At 40.6% G+C, this 23,014-nt stretch overlaps 2 protein-coding genes and 1 long non-coding RNA gene across 3 annotated transcripts; 1 reads left to right on the top strand and 2 right to left on the bottom strand.

Annotated features, from left to right (window-relative positions):
* The first annotated feature begins 820 nt into the window (after positions 1-820).
* Positions 821-5,720, top strand: LOC103712875 (probable leucine-rich repeat receptor-like protein kinase At1g68400). Its single transcript, XM_026806853.2, has 2 exons — positions 821-2,200; positions 3,539-5,720. The coding sequence occupies exons 1-2, from the start codon at positions 916-918 to the stop codon at positions 4,213-4,215; spliced, it is 1,962 nt and encodes a 653-aa protein (XP_026662654.2). The 5' UTR covers positions 821-915; the 3' UTR covers positions 4,216-5,720.
* Positions 5,721-5,921: 201 nt separating this feature from the next.
* Positions 5,922-9,839, bottom strand: LOC103712864. The gene is made up of 2 exons (XR_005511318.1): positions 9,615-9,839; positions 5,922-6,426 (listed from the first exon to the last, which is right to left on the bottom strand). It is a non-coding gene; the product is annotated as an uncharacterized LOC103712864 (long non-coding RNA).
* Positions 9,840-11,579: 1,740 nt separating this feature from the next.
* Positions 11,580-18,748, bottom strand: LOC103712863 (CRM-domain containing factor CFM3, chloroplastic/mitochondrial-like). Its single transcript, XM_008799554.4, has 9 exons — positions 16,956-18,748; positions 15,368-15,758; positions 15,146-15,276; positions 13,764-14,111; positions 13,475-13,631; positions 13,103-13,395; positions 12,940-12,999; positions 12,713-12,802; positions 11,580-12,158 (listed from the first exon to the last, which is right to left on the bottom strand). The coding sequence occupies exons 1-9, from the start codon at positions 18,735-18,737 to the stop codon at positions 12,078-12,080; spliced, it is 3,333 nt and encodes a 1,110-aa protein (XP_008797776.3). The 5' UTR covers positions 18,738-18,748; the 3' UTR covers positions 11,580-12,077.
* Between the last annotated feature and the right edge of the window lie 4,266 nt (positions 18,749-23,014).

Raw genomic sequence — 23,014 nt, 5'->3', positions numbered from 1 at the left:
AACATATCTCATAAAAAAACCAACATAGACAAATACTCACTAATAACATTTGTGAGAATTTATTTTAAACTAAATATTCATTACAAAATAGTTTTAAAAAAATACAAAATACATATTGATATTTTAATTCAAGTTGATAATAATCAAATCTTAAACATAGTGCATGGCCTGTGTATTGAAACCAATGTATTGATCAAAATGAGACCATCGACTAATGCAACATCATGCCTTTAAGATGCGGCTATTCTTGTATTTCTTGCTTCATAGGTATGTTGACGTTGGTGACTGTAAGCTTCTTGATCGGCACGGTAGGTGGCTTAAATAATGCCACCTAATTTGAAGAGGGGCTTTAAATTCGTTCGAATCTGAATTCGAACCTGAATCCGAACGCGATCTCATTGTGGAAATATTTAAATTCTTAAGTTCAGATTCTCTACAGTACTTGATTTAGATTGTAGAATATTATGCAGCGGTCAATATCCATCACATCATTCGATCAAATAAGATATCCTTACGTGTTATATAGTGTATTGTATAGGATATACGGCCCCCTGCCGCTGATCGCTGTCCGTGTATCGTTATACTTGCAGAACCCTGGTCCCTGGGCCCGGCCGAATCCTAAAGACGTTCGAAATATCGAGAGTCCACGGCGCTCGCGCGTCGGCGCGCTCCCTTCACCCGCTCCTCCTCACCCCGTTCTTTCGATCCATTTAATTAATTAATTCTCACGCTCCAACACCTCCCCGAGTGAATGATTGATTAATTCATCCCCTCATCCACCTCCTCCACCTCCTCCTGTCTTCAACAGGTACTATCCCGCCTTTTTATTCCCGTCTAATTACGATACCCATCGTATCCCACTGGAATAAATCCACGTACATTCCTCTCCCTCTCCTCACTCGTACCAGAGGAACAATGACAGTTAGATACTCCGTCGCCCTACTCTTATTCTTCCTCCTAGTCCCCGCCTCTCTCTCTTATCCCCACCCTGACCTCCAAGCACTCCTAGCCTTCAGGTCCTCCGTCGACCCCTCCGGCGCCGCCCTCTTCTCATGGGACCCCGCCGTCGACCCCTGCTCCGGCGCTTGGCTCGGCGTCACCTGCAGCCGCGGCCGCGTCGTCCGCCTCGTCCTCGAGGGCCTCCGCCTCGCCGGGCCCGTCGACGCCCTCGCCCTCTTCCCGACACTCTCTCTCCTCAGTCTCAAGAACAACTCGTTCTCATCCCCGCTCCACCGCCTCGATTTCACCCTCTGGCGGCCCCACCTCAAGCTCCTCTACCTCTCCCACAACCGTTTCTTCGGCCCCTTCCCCTTCGGCCTCCTCCAGCTCCGCCACCTCCACCGCCTCGACCTCGCCGGCAACCTCCTATCCGGCGGCATTCCGCCCGAGATCGGCCTCCTCCTCCCGGGCCTCCTCACCCTCCGCCTCGAGAACAACCTCCTTACCGGCGGCATCCCGATGTCTTTGGCCGCCATCGTCGAACTCTCTGACCTCAATGTCTCTCACAACCGCTTGGCCGGGAAGATTCCTGGGAGCCTTTCCTCCTTCCCTCCGTCCTCCTTCGCCGGGAATCTTGACCTCTGCGGCGATCCTCTGCCCCGGCGTTGCTTGAACCCGACGTCGAGGAGCCATCCGATGCCGAAGTTGGGTGGCGGGAGGAGGCGATGGAATTGGAAATCGAAATGGATATGGATCGCGGCGTCGCTGGTCGCCGTCGCCGTCACCATGTTAACGGCGGCGGCGCTCCTTCGTCGACGGAGAGAGAGAGTAGAAGACAGTAGAGGGGGAGCAGGGGAAACGGGAGTAGAGAGGGAAGAGAAACGAAGAAGTAGGAGAAGGGGAAACGGGGAGGGGCGGGAGGGGAAGATGGAGTTCTTTGAGGGGTGCGGCGGGGTATTCGGGCTGGAGGAGCTGATGAGGGGGTCAGCGGAGATGCTGGGGAGAGGGGCGGTGGGGTCAACATACCGGGTGGTGATGGAAAGTAGCGGGGGAGAGGGAGTGGTGGTGAAGAGGGTGAGGAGGGAGAGGAGGAGAGGGAAGGAGAGAAGAGCCGAGGGGGCGGAGGAGGGGTTGCTTCGAGAGATCGGGGGATGGAGGCACCCCAACGTCGTCAGTTTGAGGGCTTACTACGCCGACGACCACGAGCTCCTGCTCGTCTACGATTACCTCCCCAACGGCAGCCTCCACAATCTCTTGCACGGTCCGTGGATCGCCCCTTTTTTTTTTTTTTGAATTGTTTTGGAATGGGTGCTAAATATAGAGAATGGACAGACCCAATCACACCGCCTATAACTTAAATCCTAGATTAAGCCACACGTTAAGTGATAAGTGATACTTGAAAACTTGGGAATCCGATATGATTATTTTGCCTGTTATAGATCCAAATTAAATTTTTGATTTCTTACAACTTAAATATAGCTATGATGGAACCTGAAAATCCACCGAATATAAAACTGTATTCAAAAGTATATATACATATGAATATAAAAAATTAGTTATATGACTCGTCATATTTGGATTTATACTATTTTTTAATTCATATTTTTCTTAACTCCCATTTACTGCTATTCCACTTTCAAAATCGCGATAATTAGATTTTGATTATATTTTAATTAAACTAAACATAAATCTGTTTCAAAGTGATTGGATTTTTTTTTTTTTTACAAATTTAGTCATTTACTTTTTCTATCGTGCTTCTTTCTCATCGCAATCTGATACAAGCTTATTATATAAGGAGAGATATTGTGATAACAATCCTTTCATTTTTGGAAATTATTAACCCTTATCTTATTGGTCCCCTCAAATTATGTGCTAAATTGAATCTCAGAAAATTTGAATTTAATTATTAATCAACTTTGGTGCGAGTTCTGATCTTTTCATTCTGATGGATCCGACCATAAATTCAAACTCGATTTTCTTATCCAATATGGACGCCGATACACTATGAATCTAACTCCAATCTGCCCCATTGACAGCCCCTGATACTGCTATGCAATATAGCACGAGTGATGTGTAGCAGTTCTCTTGATCAAGTTATTAAGTTGAGATAGCTTAATACTCGCCTCAGCTAGTTTGCACTTGTAGACCTAGGCTCAAGTACGTGATGCATTTGGGCCTAATTTGATGGGGAGGGGATTTGCCTCAGAAAGACTTCAAACCGGTCCCAGAGCGGTTCCTAGCTGGCCCCACCCTTCAACTACACAGCTCCATGAGCCTGTCAAGTGCTTCCTTCATCTGCAATACATTCAAGTAGGCACTTTCAGGCTACATATAATGACAACTCAGGACATCTTGTTATTGACCATAGTGTTCATTCGAAAAGCAAATTGCCACCACCTCGCTGTATAGATTATAGACATCTATTAGTATATCTACTCTAGATGGCAGAGAATCAATACAATCATCATATATTTGGTTGCTGCATTAGTATTAAACAACTTCGACAAACACAAGCGCCCGCAGACATCCAAATACATAAATCGTACGTGGTGTTATGGAGAGTTCATTCCCTGAAAACTTTGCTTATTTTGATAAACAGGAAACCGAGGACCCGGAAGGACTCCATTGGAATGGACCACAAGGCTGAGGCTCGCATTGGGTGCTGCAAAAGGCCTGGCCTTCCTCCATGCTGCATCCAACTCCAGGCTATCTCATCAGCACCTCACCTCCTCAAACATCCTCGTCGACGATGAGGGAGATGCGCGCATTTCTGACTTTGGACTCCTTCAGCTTCTCGCACCGCCATCTTCTTCATTTAATTCCGCCTCCCACATTGCAGCTCCGGAGACTCTGAACTCAAGTTCGTCGTCGAGAGGAACTACTCAGAAATGTGATGCGTATAGCTTTGGAGTCATTCTGTTGGAAATTTTAACGGGGAGACCCGCGGAGGATGGTGAAATAAGTTTGCCCCAGTGGGTTCAGACGGTCGTGAGAGAAGAATGGACGTCGGAAGTCTTCGATACAGAGTTGTTGAGATATAAAGAGACGGAGGATGAGATGTTTGCTCTCTTGCAGGTGGCTCTGCTTTGTGTATCTCGTGAACCTACGGATCGCCCGAGCATGACCATGGTGTATAAGATGATTGAGGATATTAGAGACAGGGGGAGTAGAAGCAGGGGATCTCGTTCCCCTTCTAAAAATGATCGTTCCTATGAGTCCTCCTCCCCTTCTCTCTCAGAAGATGCTCCTACCTTCCCTGGCCGTTACGTTTTTTGATTTTTACTTGGTGAAGAGCGTCAGACAAATGAAGTTATGTAGGTTAGCAGTCAAGCGAGGTCAATTCTTGAGGCATGACAATAATCTTTTTTTTTTTTATGCATTGGAAGATCTCTTATCTTCCTATATCTAATGGCCATTGATATTTTAATATTTTCTTCTTTTATGGAGCACTAATGATGTCTGAAAGGAGAACACACTTAGCCTTATCATCCCTACCATCTAAATTAGTTTCAATTATTGTTGGATCAACTTCTTTATTATGATTTTTGATGAATCGACCGAGTATTATACATGTATATAGAACCTGGCTGTGGCCTGAGGCCAGGCACCCTTAGATCTGCACAATACCTGGTCTCCAATCCGTATCAAAAATGTCTTAATGGGACCAAAGCAAAAAAAACACAAAAAATGCCTGTATGGCAATTTATCCATTTCAAACAGGGCCTAAAGAGGGTAGTTGAACGAACCTCCCTCGACCCTCAACAGGGGTGGACGTCGACCGAGGATTTTTTGCACTTTCTGGAGATCTCCTCACGGAGGCCTAACCTTGAGAGCGGAAGATTAGGACTACCTATCTAGCCTATCATTATTAGCTAAATAGGAATGTCCGAGTCTTCAAGGACTGCAGAGCACATCCAAGGATGGTGGTGGACAGAGCTCTTCTTCATAAGGCGGAGATTATTCGCACCACTATGCCATCATCTCTCGGGACGGCTAGAAAAATCTGAGGCTCCCATTCTGCTCCTATAGCGTCCAGAACCATATTGGTCTTCTAGGAGCCCCCATCCTCTGAGTTTCTCAAGGTAAACTATGACGACAGTGTTGGCGAGGGAGAGAGAAATGAAAGTATGAGTTTCGTCATCAAAGACCATGATGCCAGACTGATAGCGGCTGGGGGACGGCGGATCTTCGACACGTCTGTAATGAGTACCGAACTCAGAGCCGCATGGAAAGACATCACTTATGCAAAGCGTGTGATGGGTGCAGACCACATTCTCCTCGAGGAAGACTCGACCACGGGGATCGAGTGGATTCGGAGTTGGGGACGTGGCGCTAGCTGTAAGCCACTGCCCAAGATTCGCAGACTTTTAGGCGAGTGTGGTCTCTATCAGGCCACATATGTATATAAAAAGGCTTGCTAACTAGGTGGCCTCTTTCGCAGCTCACCATTCCGGAGGCTTCATCTAGAAAGACCATGTGTCTGTGCCTTATCCTCTGCACTATCTTCTCTTTTTTGATTTTGTTGACTGCATCCACACCTGCCGTGTGTGAGCAGCCGTTGTGCCAAAAAAAGAAGAAGAAAAAAACAAATCCCTACATACCTCGGCTATTCTTCTTAAGGTAGTCTTCTAGTTTTGCGATTGGATAAATATGATCCATAGATTTGTTAAATTTACACTAGAGACTGTCGTGTTTTTGATAAAAATCCCCTTGAGATTGTTATGTCCCAATGCAGATAGTTTTTCTCTCGCCAACATTTGATGTAGGTCAAGTCTATACTAGCTTGGGACCAAAGCTGCTGATCAACAGGGATTATACATGCAACTTATATACGAACATGTCCTCGACAAATTGGTTTTGAGCTCATCCAGACAAAGCAAGATGGATTTTAGGTACCTGCATTCTTTTGGTAGGCTTGAGGTTGCTCAGTCAATTGGAAGACACTTTCACATCAGCATAACAATGAAGGTGTGCCCAGACTTGCTCAAGAGAAAAAGAGAACATGATAAATGCAACTGCAGCTTGTTCAGTCCTAGGTTTTGCACTATTTTGCATGTTGATAAAGTGGGGCCTGGTTGACAAGACTTGGCCTAAAACCAGCTTGCCAAACTGAAACAAAATGTTCTGTTCTTGCTCAAATATTTAACTTAAGATCCATATATCTTCCTACTGAGAAATGCTGGAACAAATTCCCACTCGGAATTATCATTCCTGCAAGTGTGCTGCTCGTTTAGCCCCCCATGACTCAAGAGGGAGGCTTAAATTGCAAAATCTCACATTGCTGCCTGTTTGCTAGCGTCCTCTTCTTCTCGCTTGGTTCCTGAAATGGCTGCAGTTGCAGCAGCAGACATAGCAGCTGCTGCTGCACCCACCTTCATGCTTCCTGCAGCCTTCATTGCCCCGCCCACCTTTGCAAATATAGCTAAGCCACCTGCAAGGAGAGCCCTCAAAGCCACAGCTGAATTGAACTCCATAACCATCCCAGGCCTGTAACCAAAATATTTTTTGATCCTGTCATGAACCAAAAGTAGAAATTGGGATGGGGAAGGCTAAGAAAGTATCACCTCCAGATCAGCCTCTTTTTTTATTCTTCGCCACATGATTTCAACTTCAAGGGGGCATCAAAAGAAGATGCTTAAGACTCTCTCTCTCTCTCTCTCTCTTGCATGCATTCATGCACATGTGTGCGCATATTAGACCCGTAGGCAATTCTAGCCCTATTGGGTTGGACGTAATAAAGAGCCCTCAACCCAAGGGCTCTGTTTGGTTGATGAGAAAGTGAAAGAAAAATAGATCCTTTCTCTAGAAGAAAACAAAAGAAAAGAAAAATAGAGAATTTTCAAATGTCCGGTTGCATTAAGAATTAATGAGAAAGTTGTTGGAAAAACTCTATTTTCATTTGCATGCGAGAAGTATTTTTCGCTTTTCTTCTCAAAATTGCTCTCTCTCAAGGAGAGAATTTTACACTGGTTAGAGAAAATGTTGGCCTTCTCTGAAAATTTTTCCTTTTCCATTTTTCTTTGTACTACCAAAAATTGAAAATAAAGATACTAGCACAACTATGTTTCTTTTCTTTCAGTTCCTCAGCAACCAAACAGATCCTAGAAATCAAGTAGTTGGTATGGGTGAGCTCAGCAGGCCATTTGGCCAATGCATAACCCAATACATTCATAATCCTGGTAATCTACATATGGCACCTGCAGAACTCGCCTAGACCTATATCAATCTCTATCCCCATGCCTTTCTTTGGCCCATGTCCCAAGCTGTCATGGTTACTAAAGCCACAAAAGTTGAATATTCATGTCGCTCCACCAATAAGTGTGTGGCAACATTTTCCGTAGCAAACAAGAATTGTGCATAACAAACAGTTCAACAAAACTCAACTTTTCTGATAACATTCTTTCCTATTAGATTATTTTTAAATGATTGATTAATCCTTCTAAATGCTTTTCAGATGAGGAAAGACAAGAACAGGTTCCTTAAATTGCCCAACATGAGGTAGAAATACAAAGCTAGATGACAAGCAGTCATAAAGGACAGCATAGATAGCCTAGGTAACGCCTCTGGTTGCAAGCAACAAAACAGAATGAATACATGGTACTACTAAAAGATGGCTGCGAATCAAAAATGGATTCTAGGCATACATCTAGAAGTTGAGTAAGACTTAAAATGATGCCCAAAGATAGTATCAAGCGATTGGTGCCATCTGTTTCTTTAATTGAAATTAAGAGTGAATTACAAGAACCCACCTGAGGTTTATGTTTATTACACTTGCATCCAATAGTTTGTAAAACCTACCCTTACACCCAGTTAAATTAACGGTAGTGAAGCTGTTTACCACATGTAAAAAGTCGAAATTGCTCTTGGGTGGGAAGGAGGATGCACAAGTTTTCTTATGTCCTCGGGCAGCTGGTGGCTATTATGTCACTTAAGGTTAGCTTGATCATTTTTGAAATTTTTTCTGATGTGGCATTTGGGTCCTATTTAAAGTTAATAGTTTGACTAGCGTTCTTTAAGTTATGGGTTAAAGTGTTGGATAAAAATAAACCCCATAAGACTAAGCGTAGGTTTTTCAAACTATTGGATATAAGTATAATTTAGCCCAAATAGCAAGAAAATTTTTGTAATTTACTCTAAAAATTAATTTAGCTAAAGGGGAGCTTGTTTAGAGATTTGGGGAAAAAATATGAAGCAATGGGCCAATTATTGCATTGCCTATGCACTCGATTATTTAAAGACTTTGTTAGACATTAAAGAAGCAAAGGGGATCTAGGTCCATTAGAGAAAAGCCAACAACAATGAAAAGATTAAAAAGTAGTGAAGAATCATGTCCATATCAACTCTATACAACAGATCAAGAAGAAGATATCAAGAAGTGGACCAAGAAGATATCAAGAAGTGCACTACGACTTATCTACAAATTACTACCTTCCATAGAAATAGTTAGGAGGTGATTATTATTAATGTTATAAAGGATCATTTTGTGAGAATTTTCTGAGTTATTGAATGTGATCTACTACTTCTAAACTGCTTACATATAAAAAAATCATGTAACGTAGAGACTCCTAACCCATACATCAAGTGGTTAAAAGATGGATAGTCTAAATGAAACTATATATGTTTTTTTTGATAACTTGATGCATAGGCATCTCCAAATCACATGACTTTTGATGTGTAAGAAGTTTAGAGGTAGTAAATCACATCCAACGACATGGATCATCGATGTGGAACTCCCATCGTGCAATATAGATCTGACCAGATCCAAGTGGAGATCCACTTGAGCAGCCAAGTCTAGCTCTCTCTATATACACACACACACGTACATACATATAGTTGAAATCTTGCTATAGAAACAAAAAGAATTGGGATGTAGAAACCCTTTCTTTTATTTAGTCTTATGTTTTGTTTAAGAAGCAATAATTTAACAAATGAATGGTTTAGGAATACAAAGTCATTCTCCCCTGCATATATGGAGGCATGATCATCCCCGGAAAATTCAAATACTAAATATATGATTTGTTCTTTTTTATTAAAAAAACCATTTTCTCATGCTGGACTGCATGTTTTTCTAGGCTACGCCGGGCATGGCAACTCACGTTTAGAGGTTATAATCACTCTTATTTCTCTTAATAGATTAGTCAAAATCCTCTTCGTAGATCTTATCTAAGTATCTATCATGAATTTAATCCAGCAATGTCCAAAAGTTAACATACTGGTTCTAAAGCCCTATAATGCCCTAAAAACTTTTGTTTTTAATCTTTTGAAGACATCTGCTCCATCCAATTACTCCAACTAGCACACCTTTTCCTCATCCCAAAGTTCTTGATCCCAACTCTCAAACAAAATGATTAAAATTCCTACTAATGCCCTAGATCAATAAGTTGAAACGAATTAGGTGGTTGATCCCGAATTGAAGCGACCGTCATTCGTCTAATCGTCTCGCACGATGATTGATGATCGTTTCCTAGGCGAGATCTTTGGCCTATTTCCTCTCAACCCGACAATTAGGGTTTCAAAATGTCACCCGAAAATTACTAAAATTCAGAGGAAAAATGCCGACACGGGTCCCCTCTGAAGGCCAACAGGAACGAATTTCTAATCAAGAAAGCGAAGGGGAAAGAGAAATGGAATTAAAAAGTGAAATTTAACGCACAAGGGTTTCATAGAAATCGCACCTGGAATGAAGGAATGGTTCTGTTATTATTCTTTAACCTCCAATCTCCAGATAGACCGGCCGGGACGTCGAAGGAATTGAGTTTCTTGAAGCCTCTCTTTTCCGTGCGGCGACGACGGTCCCCGATGCTTCATTCATTCCGCGCAGCGGAAGAATATGCCAATCAGTCCATCCGTGGGGCGTGTGTTTTATCACTAGACGTTCGACTCAGAATGGATGGTCCTTGATCTCGTCCCGGTTCCTATAAGGGGCCGTTATGATCCTGAGGGGTCGAGTTGACCCCTTGCTTTTCTTTTTTGTTTTTTTAATGGATTGGCTTATACCTGAGGAGTTTATCCTGATAAACTCTCTTGACCAGTAAATTAAAGACCGAACAAAGTATTGATTTAATCATAATTTCAAGATTTGTTATTTTTTTTAAAAAAAAAGGGGTCAGGGACCTCAGAACAAACAAATTCTAAAGATAGGAAATAACTGCTACCCAGCAATTGAAGACTTAAAATAGACAGCACAAGAGGGATGAGAAGAACTTTTACTAAGATATTGAAATCCTACTGAGTGCAATCTGTATTTAACTCAAGGATGCATTTGGTTTGCAATTGGAATTAGAATTGAAAACAAAGCGGACTGAAATGAAAATTAGAATAGCCACATTCTCCGACGTATTTAATTCGTAACCGGAATCGAAATAAAAAATAAAATAAAATATAAATATTAGAGAAAGTAAGAATTAGATTTTGAAAGATTGAAATATTTTCATTGGCTCTTAGAACCGAAAAGAAAACATGACTCCTCCCAACTAAATAGTTAAAAGCCAAATATTTATGCGATACGTGCTGCTACATATGATGTCAAGATGGCACCGATATTTCTGCCCCAAATATTCATGTCATATGTGTGCACATGACTTGATATTGACTCATGGTCAATGCTTGGAGGCATGCCTATCTTGACTCTTGTTGGGATGCAATTCAATTAGTGTCAACCCAGATAGTACGTTATGATTCTTCAGGTACTTGGGTCAACCCAGATCGTACCTTATGATCCTTCATGTAGTTGAAACCCAAACCAATTTGCATTAGAATTTTTTTTTTTAAAAAAAAGAAGGCTGCAATGTGAGAAAGTACAGGTGAACTTTGTTTTAGTTGATTTTTTTAAATAAAAAAACAATCCAACACTAACTACACCCTCCACCCATACACCATCACCTTCTCCACTACCACCGCCGCCAACAATAGCAGCAACAGAAACAAATATGAAATTTGTCTGGAAAAGATGTTTATCTAACAATAAGAGCCAAATACTTGACAATGGCCTTTGAATACAATGACATAAGATTAAAAGACACCATAGAAATACTTTCTTTTTTTTTTTGCTTAAGAAAAAGGAAAGAAAGGGGTAAGGTTCTCCTCACCCACGTAGCAACCACCATTGAGCCCTCTTCCCGCTGGAGTGTTCGATACGGATAGAACATTTTTTCCTCATACCCTCCCCACCCGTGGAGGAATCCCACCAGTGTGGCAGCCCCATCACGCATGAATACGTCACACCAGCACTACCTAAGTAACGGCAGACCAGATAGCGACTCCACCAGGCAAACCAGATGAGAGGCATCTGATCCCCACATTTAATCGACACCCGCGCGTTTCGAACCTGGGCCACTCCGGTAGAATCAAAGCTCCGTTCCCACCGTGCTACGGCTACCACCTCGGTGGTCCATAGAAATACTTTCGCCCAAAAAAAAAAAAGACACTATACAAATACAACCATCTGTGTCAATTGATGCTGACAGAATCACACATATGACAAATCTAATGTGCCTCCCAAGCTAACTCATTAGGGATATCACACTTTGATTTTGAACAATTGTTAACTTGCATGAAGCAGCAACAATCTATAGTGCTTACAAACATTGCTACTGACACAATAAAACCAAAGAAATTTGATTATCCATGTCTGGTTGATAGAATTAAAATAATGCTGAATTTATTTATCTAAAATGGAAAAAATAAATAAGTCCCGAAGGAAGTAGAGGACAAGGACACTGTAGGTGAGGCTATGGACATTTGCTGCAGGAAAATAAAATAAATTATGGCCTATTTAGATGAGTGGGCTGAAAATGCTATTGGATTCGAGAATACTCACAACAGAATGGAAAATTACTAGAACAAAGAAATATAGCATACTTTACAACAGAATGGGCAGAGCTAAAGATAGGAGGATATTGATGATTCTGCTAAGAGACCCGACCCTAAACTTCAGAATGATGGCATTTCGCCATTCCGGGTCCGAGAATACTAACGGTTACCCCATGAATTGGCAAGACAAGCTACTTAACATATGGGATTTTATTGTATTCAATGGTTGCTCAAATGATCAAATGGCGTGCATCATGTGGTAGCCCCCTGATAGCATATGACTTGGCACCAACTTGGGAGTATCTGATAAATGTTCCTTTTGGAAGTTACAGCCCCTCTGCAGAAGCAGCAGCATTATCCTCATCATCACTACGATACGTTTCAAGATAAGCCTCTTCACCTTCATCCTGGCATCAGAAAATATCCATCAGATGACAATTAACAAAAATCCATCTATTACATGCAAATTAGTTCTGCCAAAGAACCCACATAATTAGCTGCTGTGTGCTGGTATGCACTTGCTACTTCATGATCAATGGACATATCTTTTATCCAATTAAACAGAACTTAAAAACGAAGTTATCTGAAATTATACAATTAGTTTATTAGATGTTTAACAATGGAGAACATCAGTTATTTTAGCATTTGTTAAAGGCCTGTAACTGTAGAGTTTCCTATAAATTTTCAACCAGCCTATAACGTTCAGGCATCTACCATATATTCACAATCAAACTGAACCTGCTTATCGATTAGCCACTACATTGCAAATGTTAAAAACAGATAGATATATGTGACTGGAAACTAGTATAGCTTTATAGTATCAAAAGTTTTCAACAAATAGGCCTATGCTGCATGCAACAATCAAGACTGAATTCAAATAGATTTCATAAGGTCATTAGATATGGGCAAACCCCAGCACTTAAAACATTCAAAACTTTACTAACAAATTTTGCAACCTCACCTCCACATCATCATCATCAGAAAATACAGCATCGTTAAGCTGCAAGTCTAGTTCGTTACCGCCTGAATCCTTTTCAGATTTCATTTGATCCTGTCAGAAATAACAAGGAAAATTACCAACATTAAGAAAGATGGATCAAGATGTCTTAAGTATCTAATAAAGTTACAAAAGTTATAGTAACTGAGCCAAAAAGAAAAAATGAATGAATGAGACGAGCCAAATCATACTAGTTGAGATTTTAGAATCTGAATTCTGTCCTGAAGATTTGAAATATGATGGCTCAATGCCTGAAAATTTTCATATTAGTGAAGAGAGAGGAATTGTCAGCAAGAACACTACCAGTAGTGGAACAAAGCCATAAATGGCAGTCAGTAAATTTTACGATGTTACCTCACGTCTCTGGAGTTCTATAGAGCGTGCTAATGCCTGCCTCCTTGTCAACAAATTCTTGGGCCTCAAAGTTAGAGGGCGCTGATAGTTCTTACCACGGTAGATGATGATTGCATAACCTTTTGTAGTTTTATCAAGTGAAATCAATACTCCGCCACTCTCTGCCTCCAGAGAGATTGCAATGTGCTTTACTTGTGCAAAGGTTTTTCCCTTCACAAAAATTTTAACTAGTTCTCTATACTTCCAACTTAAGTGCATATTTTCTATAGTTCCATCAAAAACTCCCCGTCTCCCTGATAGTTGACATATTTGAGTATGGGATGTATAAAGAGATCAAAAATTATGAAGACAAAGAAATTGTAATTTCATTACCAAGAGGGAAATAAGATCTCATTTTAAGGCCAATTTTGCGAAACAAGAACCGCTCCTCATCGGTAACAGTTTCTAAATCAGTTGGGAGCCCTGCTGGCTTCAGAAACTCCTGCACCTTGGCCTGAGCCTCCTCTGCCTTCCTGACTCTTGCTTTTGCCTGGTAAATCCATTCACGAATAGGAGAAGGTCGTAAATATTATTGTGCTCAAACTGCAACATTTGGTCACACAAATAACTTCAGATCATTGGCTATGTTAAGCATCATTCCGTAATGCAGTAAAGGACTTACAAAAAATAGCTTTCTCTGAAGGTATCTAATAAGAGATGCATGCTTAGCTAAATCTAAATCCTTCCTCATCTTTTCTCTATGCTCGCTGCTTAGTGGGTTTCCCCAGCGAGTTTTTGCTTCCAACGTTTCTGCAAGAGTACCAGCGACCAATGGAGCCTTATTACTTTTTGCATTGGAAACAATTGATGATGCCCTTATCCGAGCTACTTCTTCGTCATCCTGCTGAATAGCAGCTAGCTTCTCTTTTTTTACCAGCACATCCCTAACTGAAGGTGTCAAAAAGTCATTTCCCCTATAGAAGACAATATACTCCTTGTTCCTCGAAAGAAGTATTCCCCCTGTCAATTTCTGCAAATGATCTTCTGATATCAGAATTTATATTGCACAAGGAATTTGTTCAATGACAAAGTTGTAAAAGAAAGGAAAGTAAACCTGACCAACTAATAATAAGGTGGGAGATTATATAGAATATTGGTAAATGCCAACATTTAATTCAAGATCTGGTACTAATGTTTTCATGCCGTACATGCCTGTACCTTGCTCGTATAGCTTTTTCGTAGTTCCAAAACTGGTCAAGAACAAATGTGAAGTTCTATCATGTACATGCATGTCTCTTGTTCATATACTCTGGTCTTAACCAATAGTAAAGTCTACAGAAATTTCACAATAGACAATAATTAGCATACTTACAACTCATTAAAGTTGAGGCACGACTGGCCATAGAAAAATAAAGGTGAACAAGTAAGAACATATTCTAACAAAACAAATTTATGCCAAAACCTTCCTGGCCCCATGTATTCATTTCTGGGTGTGACCTTCGTAGAAATTTGACAAGTCCTAATTATGAAAAAGAAGTCTGTCTAAATTCACAATTACAAAATAAGCAGCATGCTATTTTCTTTAAGGGAAAGGACAGTTTTGAAGTAAGGTTCATTACTATCATGAAGAGTATACTACCTCAACAAAGGGGACTCATTAGAAAGATCATAGCTACAAACAAATGATTTGGAATTGGATCCCAAAAAGATGATAAACAATTCCACTAAATGGTATTTGCTAACAAATTTTATAGGAAGGTGTAGAATATTAAATATTTATGCACAACTTAGATCATGTATGGCAAGCATTAAGCACTATAAGGAACTATTCAAGGCCCAGACATCTGAACTTGTTCAGAGACTGACCACTAAGTCAATCCACGATCAATTGAGAAAGCAACTCACAATTGTGCTCATTTAGGGATATAATGGGGCAAAGACAATAAACTAAAATATGCAGACAGAGCATCAGAGAGTGCTCACATTGTGTATCATTTTCACATAAAAAAGATAAATTATTATATCACTAACTTCTACCAATATAAATCATGTCATATTGTCCACCTTGATTTCTTCGGCCATCCTATCATTACATGTATTTGGTACACCACGCTTGATGGCTATCTTTGCGATAGCACTTTTCTCCCATAATTTGACCACGGCAGTAGCTAACCCTTGGTGTTGCCTGTTTCGTCCTACAGCATGGACAAATAGTATGACATGTCAATAGTAGAAACAGGGATAAATTATACTGAACTCCTTTAGTCAGAAATTTGATAATCATACCTAGAGCAAAATGAGGAGGCATTTTTCTAGCAAGCCGACGAAGAAATGTCATTTCCCCCTCTCTCAGAGAACTTCTGGTCTTGTAAGGAAGAAGTCTAAATGGTGGTTTGTAACCAGGAACTACACCAGGAAGCAAGTCAGCATCAACAGGAAGTGGGTTGCGGCCAGACCAATCTTTAAATCGTGGTCCCAACTGATCTAACAGATTGTCAATATCAGATGTATCTATAGATCCTTCAGATGGATTTGCAGATGAAGTCATCAAATTGGAATCAGATTTAGTATTAACAAGTTTTGAATATGACTGCACACAAGGAAGTTCATAGGTCATTCCCCGGTATAACACAAGGGATCTTCCAGACCTCCAAATCACCAGACCTCCAGTTTTCCTCTGGTTAACACACGACAATAATAAATGTCAATTGAATAACATACATAAGTTTCATGTAGGAAGACTGCATACAGAGAATTTGAAAAATGAAAAGCAATTATTTTAATGTTTTAGCACCGAGGTAAGCAATTATTTAAACATGACAGTGATAATAACATTTTATTACAAATAGAAGGATTTGTATATAAAAACTGTCAAAATTACTAATCAGCTATAACATCTGGTCTCATCCCAACTAATTAGAACCAGCTTAGAGACTATCAATATTACTAAAACAAGTATTTTGAGACTAAACTAAGAGACCATTTGGTTGACAAGTTTTAGTAAAACAGGTTAATAAAAAAAATCAAGATGAATAATTTTTTAAGAAATGGTTGTTTGGTTGTTTTCCATAAAACAAGTTTTGCCATAATTGTCAAGTTGTAAAACCTGAAAAATCGGTTTTATGAAAAATAGCTCTCCCCCTGTTTTCATAAAACCTGTTCTACAAAAGACCATGTTTTAAGATTATCTGATTTACATATTCACCTAAAAAGAACTCACTAAAACCATGAATAGCCTATAGAAGTAACTTTACAAGAGGCTGCATGTTGTGCATCTCATGAAACTATGTATTGAATCATCATGTGACTTGGTGGTCTATCATTTAGATAAGCAAGCTGTATGAAATTAGTCCCTTATTGTTGGATTCAAAATATAAATCATGTGATGAAGTTAAGTAGGTGGCAGAACCAAGATAAACACAAGTTAAGGATCTCAAAGAATTCGATCTTCCCAAGCTAGAAATGGTAAAAAAACTGATATTAGTTTCATACTCAGATGACAAACTGTAGATGGAAATGTTGTATAAGTCTTCATCAGAAAGTAAATAATCCCAAGCTAAAAATGGTAAAGATCTGATACTAGTTTCATACTCAGATGATAAACTGTAGATGGAAAACTGTATAAGTCTTTGTGGGAAAGTAAAAAATCCTTCCATTTTCTTTACAGACCAGAAGGCATAGAATGAAGCATAGGTCCAACTAGGATATTAGCAATAACCTCACGATAAAAGAATACACATTTAAAGAATCCAAGGACATGCTCTCAGAAGCTTCAAGGTCACTAGCTTATAGAAAAAAATACTCATTGCAGTTCAATACAATGACTACTCTTAAAAGCCATGGATGTAAAGCAGTGAATGCTAGCAAAACTGACCTCCAAGACCTCATGTGTCCTCTTCATGCACAGGCTCGGCGGGCCTTCAAACCTCAATTTGACCACCTCATTTTCCTTCCACTTCTCATGAATGCTTTGCACAACAGCCTCAGTAACCCCTGCTGGTCCAACCTTCATCCTCTCTTTCATCCTTAATGCAGCATCTCTAAGCCTCCGTAGCTCAGGCTCTGGGATGGTCCTTTCTGCCAGTTCGGTGTTGCTCTTCCTATGCAACTGCTCTCTATCTCTAGAACCACCATCTCGCTCCCATGGGAATGATACCGGACCCATTAAATTGGCAATATAATAGTCAGTATTAGACCCACGTTCGTCATCAGATACACCACAAGAAATGTTTGAATCTATGCTGGAGCTATCTTGATCCATAGAACTCTTAAGCTTTTCAAGTATTGCACTGACATTGCTCTTTCCACTCACTGCATCAAACTCAAGCCTTTGCAATGGAACCTGATTTACATGTTGTTTAACAGTATCGGCTGCAACATTTCCTAAAGGAACAGCTAACGCTTTATTAGTTAGAGAGTGCTGCTTAATGCAATTCGGCGTGTCTTCATCATTAGAGTTAACTAAAACATTATCCTGACTTAAATTGCAGTTATCTTGGTTTGAAGAGTCAGCTATCTGCTCATCCAGCAAACCAGCTCTGGGCTCCTCCTCGCCATCAAACTCAGAATCCTCCAGTGACGTCTGGTTCTTAGCTTTGGAGTCCAAATTGGTTTGTCTAGGTCTTGCCCCATGGACCTGAGGAGCCAACACTGGCTGACTTCCAAGAGGAATGCCTGCAGGCCCGGAGAATGGATGGTTTCCATCTACAATCAGAGCTGAATTCCAAGCAGTAACCTCAGAGCTCAACCTCTCCTCATCATCACAACTGGTAGACAGTGATCCAACAGTTAAAAAATCAGACCCTTTATTATCCAAAGAACCATTCAGCTTTTCATCATCCTCTCTATTAAAATTGAAATTTTTCACTGATGTCTGGGTTTTAGGTTCAAAATCCCCAGGGGCTTGTCGAAGTTTTGCTCCACGTACCTGAGAAGCCAAAACCGGCAGACTTTCCAAAGGAATGCCGACACGTCGGGAGATTGGGTTGCTTCCATTTCCAGGCTGGGCTACACTGAAAGTCGTGCCGTCAGAATTCGATCTCTCGTCAACACCAGACCTAGTAGGTGGCGATTCCAAATCGGAACTTTCATCACCCAAAGAACTATTCAGCTTCTCAACTATCAAATCTAACCTACTCTTCCCTTTCTCTCCATCAAACACAAGATTTTCCACCGGCTTCCGGCCCTTAGCTCTTGAATCCAACTGGGCATGCCCATAATTAGCCCCTTCCGAAGGCAGGCATTCGTTCTCTACACGAAAGGGGGAACGAGGAGCAGCAATTAGAGACTGGAGCGCATCCTTCTTCTCTTCTGCCGCCAGCTCTTGCCACGGAAATCTTGACCTCTCAGAGGAGATCTTCAGGGACCACCGCTCCATAGTCTGGACGTAGAAATTAGGCCGGGGCTTCCTCTTTTTCTTCTTCTTCTTGATCTCGACGCCTGGGGACTGGGAATCGGCTTCCGGGGATTCTTCGCTAGGGTTTTGGAGGGTTTGGGGCGAGAGGTAGGCATCGAGTCTGTGGAGATCGAAGCGCGAGGGAAAGAATCTCCCCTTGGCTTGGAAGCTAGGAAGGAAAGAAGGGGAGAACAGGAGAGGAGAGGGACAGGAAGAGAAGGGGAGAGAAGGTTTCGAGGGGACGAAAGAAGGGAACGCCATGCCAGCGGGCGCGGGTGAAAGAGAGCGAGTGGAGTGAGTAGTATTTTCTCAGCTCAGCCTGGGCCGGGTTAGGCCCGACGAACAGAAAATAGGCCCATATCAATGGACTGGAAATGGACTTGGGCCAGGACATGGGCCTAGAACTGGTCGGCCCATTTGTTTTGTTTGTTGGATCAGCTGATCTGTTCAACACCTGATAAATGTAATCCCAGTGAAGGACTCGTAGTTACCTGATCCAAAAAATTAAGAGCAATGCTAATTAAATGGTTTGAAACTATTGATTCGGTGAATTAGCTATGCTCTTCTGTTTAATGGTGTTCAGGCGATTTGTACTCTGAAGTTGAGAGGATTTGTAAATTTAATTCCCTTTTGTTATTTTTTTTAGTGAAAAATAGCTAGTATGATTTGTATCCTATTCGCATTTGCACTGCATCCAACTTGCAATTATCTCACTAGGTTGTGTCATTTTTACCTATTAGACGACTATTACCTGGTCGCATGCCCTTCGCCATCAAGCATGATTACTTAGATAGGAACACTATTTCTTCAGGGTGGTTTATGAGAACTTCATGTCTTCAACAGGTGAGGCATAACTTTTGTGCTCCTTCTTCAATGTGGATTTAATATTGAAACCTCATGATTTTGATAATGTAATAAATTACTAGCCTTGATCTGTATCAAAAGCAAATTTGCTCAACTTTATTGTTACATTTACTCTGAGACATTTCTCGAACAAAAATTTCTAGAGAAAGAAGTCTAGATGGATGAACTCACTAATACAGAAAAGTAATTTCTTGCTTTAAATTTAGCAATTCAAAGTATGTGTGTGAGAGAGAGATCTGCTTATCCATCTATCGTAGTATCATGATAATTTGCCAACTAATGGTGGGATGCACGTGCGCACGTACATGCACATCCATGTACATGCACAAATATGTACCCATGTATATAGATAGATATGTAAACGATAACCAAGGTGGTGCTCAATATATATATATATATATATATATATATATATATATGGATCGAGCAGAGTGTGGGAGGAGTGGGTGATTACCATCTGCTCTTTAGGAATATTCAGAAAATGGTGAGAGGTGGGATAGCCATGCAGGTCAAACATGTGTATCGAGAGGCCAACGGGGCAACAGATTAGGTAACTTTCTATGTAGCTAACCACTCTAGAGAGACCTTATGGCTGGAAAAAGGGGACTACTCGGTGCATTCCCGGACTCGTCAGCTCTTGATTTTTTTGGATGTATTTGTACTTGCTATGTATGATACATCCATTTCAGCAAAAAAAAAAAAAAAAGAGAGAAAAGAAAAGAGAAAAATAAAAAAAAAAAGAGGTGTACGCCAAATGTTTGCCGCTATTTTTAATTGCTTTGGGGCCGTAACATCTTAGAGCTCTTAAGATTCCGGTTTTAGCAATCTCGGCAGACCAGATATTTTTTATTTAACTGGGAAAGGGGCGTGTCGGTTGAGTTTGGCAAACTGAGAAAACCACTCCGGCATGGCTGAGGAAGAAGTAGCAGCTTTTGATGGAGAAATATTTTCTAAAGTCCCATTTCCATTCCAGTGTATCTGAACTGTCAGATGTTGATATATTATTGAGAAGACTCGCTAACTGTTTGTAATTTTCCCACACTGCTTGAAGTCATGGTGTCTCTGAAGATTTCCCTTATATTGGCCAGGCTTAAGGATTCTGCTCCTGATATTTTTGAACTTGTGGTTAATAGAAACAACTGACTTGGAAACCATTCCTTCAGTGGCCCTTCCATGATCCATTGGTCGTGCCAGAAAGATATCATCGTTCCATTGCCAATATGAAAGCGAACACTTCGATTAAAGATGAGTTGCGGTCAAGGAGACATCTACTTCACTTCACGTATGTTGGAATTCTGTGGTGCCGAACAAAGTCATCTATCATTCCATGGACTTTCTTTCACTCTCATCCCCCGGCCGCTGTCATTCTTAAATTCTTATTTGTAAGTTCTCTTCCCTTTACTAGTTTTTCCAATAATGTCGACTTCGGGTTAGATTGTTGCCTGGCTGTTCATACAAATCTCAATTCCAATTGCAATTCTATACCGAAGGCATCGAGATGAAGTTGATTGGTAGATTATGAGTCTGCTCTCTGCAATGATGGTGACAATTGTTTTTAAGCACTATTTTTCCTTTACATGACTGCTCGAATATTTTGACCAGACTGCATGCTGTTTCCTTGCAAGTAAATTCACGAGGACTGCACAAAGCCAAGTGGTTTGTATTTTTGCTCAAAAGAAAATTTTCTTTTTAAATCAAAAAAATTCAAAAATATTACGAAGAGAAATACACCGGAGGCACTTGTATATAGAAAGAGAACTGAGGATAGGAGTACAAATGGGTTGGGCAGAATCGAGTCATGAGTGACTTCGATCCAACTTGCTTTCTTATTTGGGTCCTAATATTCAACCCAGACCCAACTCAATAAAAGATCGGATCGAGTCCATGACTAGAATTTTTGACCCAATGGGTCATTCGGGTTGGGTCGGGTCCATATATAATATAGTTTCATTCCAAAAAAAATGAGTTTTGGTCAAATCTAGGTTAAGTCCGGGTCGGATCTGAATCGGCTCCGGTTTGGATCTCTGTACTTATCATTCTCCGTGCTTAGTTTCTCTTGCAATAAGTAAAAACTATAGAAAACAAGTTATGCAAGACCGTATAAGTGAAAATGCCTAAGCATCGATGATTGATGCCATTACAAACTAGCCTAAAAATGATATGCTCAATTTTGTAAACTACAAGAAAAATTAGAGTTTTAATATTTGAATTATCCATAATTTTTCTATCTTTCTTTAACTCAAAATTAAAGTAATAAAAGTTTAGGATCTTATCTTGATTTAGAGACTAGTACATAAAATCACTTGCTAGCTTCTTCTTGCCTGGATAGCTGTCCTCCACACAAAATTAAGGCTGACTAAGAAAAGAGATTCATTTAGGAAGAAGTACGAGGCCAGCCAGATGATAGCGCTTAATCAAATTGGTCATGTAACCCAATTCATTTGATCAAAAAATATGTATCTAATAAAAAAAATGATAATAGATCAGGAATTATCAATTATGAGTTTAATGTTAGTCGGCAAAGATTGGAGTGAATAAATGATAGGGCCAACCAGATAGCAACATCGCCCTCCTCAGATCCATAGATTGACGTAAAGAAAAACAAAGTGTGAAAGAGAGAAAAAAAAAAAGGAAGGGAACGAGAAAGAGAGAGGAGAGAGAAGAAGCGAGAGTAGACTCTTTCCTCGAAATAGGGGGAATTTATTTTTCCCTTCTTAGAAGTAAGAGAACTCTTTCCTGGAAATAGGGGAGAGCTTATCTTTCCCCTCTTAGAAGCGAGAGAACTCTTTCCTCGAAATAGGGGAGAGCTTATCTCTCCCTTCTTCTTCGAAGCATAGGTGGCGACGGTCAAGGCGACCTAGCCCCGGTGATGGCAGCTAGCTCGGCAATGTCCCACGGCAACTATGGTCAACCGAATGAAGGAAAAAGGAAAGAAAAATAAGACACAGGATGAAGGGTTCGGCCCTTCTCTTCCTCCTATTTCTTTTAACCGATGACCACCGCCTCGTCGTGAGGCTTTGGAGGTTTCAGTAAAATGGTGGAGACAAGTGAAGACCGGTGACTTTGGCTTGCCCTAGGATTCTTAGCATCCACTGGACTCGGGAGAGAAGAAAACTCTCGTGGCACGTGTGTGGGGCGTCCTACCAGTCCGAGTCATGTGACCGGTCCAACCGGTTATAGGAACTGGTTCATCACACTTGGTTTCATCAAATCCATCCATTAAAGCTAGTGTTGAGCTATCTCACAACTCTGTTATTAGTTTGCGTAAAGGAACAACCTTGTCCTTCCATATGTGAAAGCCAATACTAAACTATGAATTCAATCAAAAAAAAAAAAAAAAAAAAACTAAAACTATGAAAAGAGCATCAAGGCTGTATAGCACCTAAATTAACATATAGCAACATACCTTGTATAATAAATGATTACTGGTAACTTATATGATAGCCAATGTGTCTTAGGCCCACGTCTATCTCATAGTTATGTGTGTGTGTGTATATATATGTCTATATAACCGGTGATGATTTTTTATCCAACAGGGCAATCATAAAAGGAGAGTATCATAATCTATTGTTCGAGGTAGACATACGCTTTAATATAAGTTAGGCAACAAATCCGCTGAGGCTGTGTGGTAGGTTTTCACAGGCCAGAAAATGGAATTAAAAACATCTCGCTCT

Source organism: Phoenix dactylifera, chromosome 4 (assembly GCF_009389715.1).
Source record: "Phoenix dactylifera cultivar Barhee BC4 chromosome 4, palm_55x_up_171113_PBpolish2nd_filt_p, whole genome shotgun sequence".
Classification (NCBI taxonomy): domain Eukaryota; kingdom Viridiplantae; phylum Streptophyta; class Magnoliopsida; order Arecales; family Arecaceae; genus Phoenix; species Phoenix dactylifera.
The sequence above is the reverse complement of the archived record's forward strand: the minus strand, read 5'-3'. Positions and strand labels throughout refer to the sequence as shown.

Excerpts from the sequence above, each read along its gene's own strand:
- LOC103712875 (XM_026806853.2), top strand. The coding sequence starts at position 916 with ATGACAGTTAGATACTCCGTCGCCCTACTCTTATTCTTCCTCCTAGTC. Across the intron at positions 2,201-3,538 it reads CCTCCACAATCTCTTGCACG|GAAACCGAGGACCCGGAAGG; the intron begins GTCCGTGGATCG and ends TTTGATAAACAG.
- LOC103712863 (XM_008799554.4), bottom strand. The coding sequence starts at position 18,737 with ATGGCGTTCCCTTCTTTCGTCCCCTCGAAACCTTCTCTCCCCTTCTCT. Across the intron at positions 15,277-15,367 it reads GCCTCCTCATTTTGCTCTAG|GACGAAACAGGCAACACCAA; the intron begins GTATGATTATCA and ends TCCATGCTGTAG. Across the intron at positions 14,112-15,145 it reads GGATGGCCGAAGAAATCAAG|AAATTGACAGGGGGAATACT; the intron begins GTGGACAATATG and ends GATCATTTGCAG.